Here is a 6,281-nt window from a genome sequence, read left to right as displayed (position 1 = left end):
GTGACTAAAACTAAGACTAAATATACTGACAATTTCGTCAACAAATAAAAACTAGACAAAAATGTTAGGAAGGGACTAGTGGACAAGAGATCCAGTTTTATGCTGGGTTGCATGCTGAAAATAGCAGATATACAATCTCACAACGCTTGTGAGATTGTATATCTGATATTTTCAGCATGCAACCAAAGTGTAAAATATGTCATTACAACGACATCAAGGCCTGTCAAAACACATTTTAGTCGACTGAATCAACTGTAGATTTAGTCGACTAAAATCGAATGACATTTAGTCGACTAAAACTAGACTAAACAATAGAACATTCCAGGTGACTAAAATGTGACTAAAACTAAGTGAAAACTATTCAAGAGACTAACGACTAAAACTAAAATAGAAATTTGCTGCCAAAAACAACACTGGTGAGCTTGTAGATCTACTAGAGGGTACTCACAGAGCAGCCCCCCCCCCCACACTGTGAGCTTGTAGATCTAGAGGGTACTCACAGAGCAGCCCCCCCCCCCCAGTGTGAGCTTGTAGATCTAGAGGGTACTCACAGAGCAGCCCCCCCACACTGAGCTTGTAGATCTAGAGGGTACTCACAGAGCAGCCCCCCCCCCCCAGTGTGAGCTTGTAGATCTAGAGGGTACTCACAGAGCAGCCCCCCCCCCCCAGTGTGAGCTTGTAGATCTAGAGGGTACTCACAGAGCAGCCCCCCCCCAGTGTGAGCTTGTAGATCTAGAGGGTACTCACAGAGCAGCCCCCCCCCAGTGTGAGCTTGTAGATCTAGAGGGTACTCACAGAGCAGCCCCCCCCCCCCCCCCCACACTGTGAGCTTGTAGATCGACGATTGAAGAACGACTGACATTTTTTAGAATCTGATCTCAGGTCAGAATGGGTTCATCAGACCAGTGTCTGTCCAATGGAAACCTCGTATGAATCTGATCTCAGGTCAGAATGGGCTAGAGGGTACTCACAGAGCAGCCCCCCCCCCCCCCCCCCAGTGTGAGCTTGTAGATCTAGAGGGTACTCACAGAGCAGCCCCCCCCCCCCCCCCCAGTGTGAGCTTGTAGATCTAGAGGGTACTCACAGAGCAGACCCCCCCCCCCCCCCCCCCAGTGTGAGCTTGTAGATCTAGAGGGTACTCACAGAGCAGCCCCCCCCCCCCCAGTGTGAGCTTGTAGATCTAGAGGGTACTCACAGAGCAGCCCCCCCCCCCCCCCCCCCAGTGTGAGCTTGTAGATCTAGAGGGTACTCACAGAGCAGCCCCCCCCCCCCCCCAGTGTGAGCTTGTAGATCTAGAGGGTACTCACAGAGCAGCCCCCCCCCCCCCCCCCAGTGTGAGCTTGTAGATCTAGAGGGTACTCACAGAGCAGCCCCCCCCCCCCCCAGTGTGAGCTTGTAGATCTAGAGGGTACTCACAGAGCAGACCCCCCCCCCCCCCCCCACTGTGAGCTTGTAGATCTAGAGGGTACTCACAGAGCAGCCCCCCCCCCCCCCCCCCCCCCCACACTGTGAGCTTGTAGATCGACGATTGAAGAACGACTGACATTTTTTAGAATCTGATCTCAGGTCAGAATGGGTTCATCAGACCAGTGTCTGTCCAATGGAAACCTCGTATGAATCTGATCTCAGGTCAGAATGGGCTAGAGGGTACTCACAGAGCAGCCCCCCCCCCACGGCCTGCAGCACGGTCAGGATGGGGAAGAAGTAGAGCGCGGCGTAGATGCTCTTGAAGCGGTCCGACTTCCCCAGGCCGCACGCGATCCTCTTCACCAGCAGGGGGCGCAGCAGCATCATCAGCACCAGACACAGGGCGTAGTAGATGAGGACCATGGTGTAGCTGAGAGGACACACAACCACGTTAAACCACGTTAATACACAACCACGTTAATACACCAGACACAGGGCGTAGTAGATGAGGACCATGGTGTAGCTGAACGGACACACAACCACGTTAATACAACCACGTTAATACACCAGACACAGGGCGTAGTAGATGAGGACCATGGTGTAGCTGAACGGACACACAACCACGTTAATACAACCACGTTAATACACCAGACACAGGGCGTAGTAGATGAGGACCATGGTGTAGCTGAGAGGACACACAACCACGTTAAACCACGTTAATACACAACCACGTTAATACACCAGACACAGGGCGTAGTAGATGAGGACCATGGTGTAGCTGAACGGACACACAACCACGTTAATACACCAGACACAGGGCGTAGTAGATGAGGACCATGGTGTAGCTGAACGGACACACAACCACGTTAAACCACGCTAATACAACCACGTTAATACACCAGACACAGGGCGTAGTAGATGAGGACCATGGTGTAGCTGAACACACACACAACCACGTTAACACAACCACGTTAACACAACCACGCTAATACAACCACGTTAATACACCAGACACAGGGCGTAGTAGATGAGGACCATGGTGTAGCTGAACACACACACAACCACGTTAACACAACCACGTTAACACAACCACGTTAACACAACCACGTTAATACACCAGACACAGGGCGTAGTAGATGAGGACCATGGTGTAGCTGAACACACACACAACCACGTTAACACAACCACGTTAACACAACCACGTTAACACAACCACGTTAATACACCAGACACAGGGCGTAGTAGATGAGGACCATGGTGTAGCTGAAAGGACACACAACCACGTTAACACAACCACGTTAACACAACTAAAAACGCCGGGACAACGCTCCACACGTCCCAAACTCTTCTCCCTTCTGGCTCCAAAACTGTGGAATGCACTTCCCATTGCAGTCAGAACTGCAGCATCACTCCCAATCTTCCGCCGTAGTCTGAAAACCCACCTTTTCAGACTCCATCATGGCCCATAGCACTTACCCTAGCCCCTTAGATAGCATTTTATGTAGACTTAGATAGCATTTGATACAGACTTATAGCATGTTATGTAGACAGCACTATAATTGCATTGTATGTAGTCATAGCACGTCATAGTACATAGTACTGTATAGCATAGTAGTATATATGTATAGTTTATATGTATAGCATAGTAGTATATATGTATAGTTTCATTATATAGATATTCCACTGTTACTTTCTTAGCTTACGCATGTTTCATGATAAATGCTTTTATGTGATGTATTCCCATGCTTTTTGTTCTTGCTTAATGTAAGTCGCTCTGGATTAAGAGCGTCTGCTAAATGCCTAAATTGTCAATTGTAAACCACGTTAACACACCAGACACAGGGCGTAGTAGATGAGGACCATGGTGTCGCTGAAAGGACACACAACCACTAGTCACTAATGTTGCTCTGGAGAGGAAGTCTGGAGCTCTCTGGTTGGAGCTGTTGCCCCCGCGACCCGACTACGGATAAGCGGTTGAAGATGGATGTATGGATGGATGCATGTGTCTGATAAATCCCATGTGGGAGGGTCTCAAGAAACATGTCCGGACAGGAAAATAAGATATTCATTCATTAACCCATTTTGGGGCGGGAACCCCTTTTGGTGTTAGCATCAGGTAATGCTTTAGCTATTGAAAATAATAGCAGATCTACAAGCTCATAGCGCGCCACCGAGTGGCGCGCTACGAGCTTGTAGGTCTGCTATTTTTGAAATAATCGAAGAACGACTGACACAGACACATAGCTTTTTCAGAAAACTGTCATTTTCAAACAGACATTTTTTTAGAATCCGATCTGAGGTCAGAATGGGTTAATCAGACCAGTGTGTGTCCAGTGGAAAACCTCGTATGAATCTGACCTCAGGTCAGAACGGGTTATAATTCAGTACGGTACAGTACAGTACAGTACAGTATAGAGCAGTGGTTCTCAACCTGTGGTACGCGTACCACCAGTGGTACTTGAGCCCCCCCCAGGTGGTACGCGGAAAATCTTCCCAAAAGATCAGGGATGCCGTGATCTGATCCACAGATCGGATATCAGGTCGATATCAGCCAAAAAACGTGATCTGGATCAGATCGGACTACAGCGAAAATGACCGATCCCAAGCACTGCAAGCACTCCACTCCAGTCCATTCCAGTACTCCACTCCAGGCCATTATTCCTCCAGCAGTGTTCATAGACTGCTACAGACACAGTCATATGGACAGTAGCAGACTGTGCAGGCTGCTAGGCTAACCACTAGCCAGCACTGCTGCTCAGAAAGCAGCACTGACAGCCGCTCGCATGGGAGTATTATATATTATAAAACGAAAAAGACAGCCGAGTGCAAAAAAATAAAGGGATGGATTTGCCACCGTGGCAACTACAGCAGCAAAGTTTCAGCCTTAGCTCCATGCAAGCTAATCTTTAGCATTGATTAGCATCAACATCTTAGTAGACGAGAGAGACGGAACAGCGCAACAAGCTGACAGCTGAGCATGACGACATGCTCATGTTCTTAAAAGTATATCTCCCCACAGTCCAACAGTTTTGGTTGACAAATATGACCGCTGTTTGTCAATACTTATGTGACAGACCATGCTATGATGCTAATAACTGCTTAAGTGCTAACTGCCAACCAATGCTTAAATAGAACGGACATCACTATAGTTACATTGTCACGGACAGACACAGTGCTGTGTAGGACAGTAGGCTACACGGTTTTTAAAGTGGGATCAGGGGTCCCCACTCCCAGCCAAATGATAGGTTCCATTTGTACACTAAGAGTTAAATTGACATTGATTTTACAATATAAACAAATAGAAAATAATCATTTGGGGTCCCAGAGATACAAATGGCTGGGTCCTTAATATTAAAATGATGTGAATTGATAGATCCATAAAAACACACAGCTGCTGTATTGGGGCAAATGAGTTTCAAAACCTGTATTCAGAATTAATGTGTATAGCCTACCTATGCTATTGATAAATGTATTAACTCAAAAAACCTGGGGATGCCTGTATGGCTCCTCATTGTAAAGTAGTTAAAGTGCCTGTTTTGTACAGCATGATTTTGGCTGACGTCTGTGAAAAATAAATAAATATTCTTAATTTCTTATTAGGAATATTTTTTTCTCCTGTGTGAACTGTGCATATATGTATATATTTTCACATAAGTTATAATGGTGGTCATATTGTCATTATCATTTTGATAACAGTAGGTAGGTACCCGAAATCCATCATAAACCCGCCAAAAAAGCATCAATAACCACTAATAGCACGCGCGTGCACGTTTGGCGGTGGTGGTACTTGGGAGTGATAGAAAAATCTGAGGTGGTACTTGGTGTAAAAAGGTTGAGAACCACTGGTATAGAGTACTCACAGGGGGTACACGGCCTCCTGCGTACAGTGCAGCGTGGTGACGTAGTCCGGGCTGGGGTTGTACAGCATGGTGTACCAGTCGGAGAGCATCTGGACGCGACAGGACCGGACGCTCAGCATGCCCAGAGGCTCGCTGACCAGCAGGGTGACCACGCACGCCGCGCCGCACTCCAGCATGGCCGTCACATGCTGCAGGAGAGCACTGGAGCTGAGGGGGTTAAAAACACAGAGCACTGGGGGTGAGAGGGTTAAAAACACAGAGCACTGGAGCTGAGAGGGTTAAAAACACAGAGCACTGGAGCTGAGAGGGTTAAAAACACAGAGCACTGGAGCTGAGAGGGTTAAAAACACAGAGCACTGGAGCTGAGAGGGTTAAAAACACAGAGCGCTGGAGCTGAGAGGGTTAAAAACACAGAGCACTGGAGCTGAGAGGGTTAAAAACACAACACAGAGCACTGGAGCTGAGAGGGTTAAAACACAGAGCACTGGAGCTGAGAGGGTTAAAACACAGAGCACTGGAGCTGAGAGGGTTAAAAACACAGAGCACTGGAGCTGAGAGGGTTAAAACACAGAGCACTGGAGCTGAGAGGGTTAAAAACACAGAGCACTGGAGCTGAGAGGGTTAAAAACACAGAGCACTGGAGCTGAGAGGGTTAAAAACACAGAGCACTGGAGCTGAGAGGGTTAAAACACAGAGCACTGGGGGTGAGAGGGTTAAAACACAGAGCACTGGAGCTGAGAGGGTTAAAACACAGAGCACTGGAGCTGAGAGGGTTAAAAACACAGAGCACTGGAGCTGAGAGGGTTAAAAACACAGAGCACTGGCCGACCGTTAAGAAACATCCGGATATTTTTTATCAGCTTTAACGGTTAATTTGCATAATGATAAATCCATTTATTTTAGATCGTTTTTAGTAATAGTACAACATAAACATTACAGAGACTGTAGTTGTCACTGTACAATACTTTAAAACAGTTGTCATGTTGCACACATGCCTAAAATTGCTATTTGCGC

At 47.4% G+C, this 6,281-nt stretch overlaps 1 protein-coding gene across 1 annotated transcript in view; it reads right to left on the bottom strand.

Annotated features, from left to right (window-relative positions):
- jkamp (jnk1/mapk8 associated membrane protein) overlaps positions 1–6,281 on the bottom strand; it is a 45,681-nt gene that overhangs the window by 5,426 nt on the left and 33,974 nt on the right. The window contains exons 4-5 of the mRNA XM_083791942.1: positions 5,268–5,474; positions 1,656–1,837 (exon numbers count right to left, since the gene is read on the bottom strand). Coding sequence (XP_083648068.1) covers positions 1,656–1,837; positions 5,268–5,474 — 389 coding nt within the window. The remainder of the gene's footprint in view (positions 1–1,655; positions 1,838–5,267; positions 5,475–6,281) is intronic.

Source organism: Protomyctophum parallelum (assembly GCF_964188405.1).
Source record: "Protomyctophum parallelum genome assembly, chromosome: 20".
Taxonomy (NCBI): Eukaryota; Metazoa; Chordata; class Actinopteri; order Myctophiformes; family Myctophidae; genus Protomyctophum; species Protomyctophum parallelum.
Note: the sequence above shows the minus strand (reverse complement) of the source record. Positions and strands in the feature narration are given on the sequence as shown.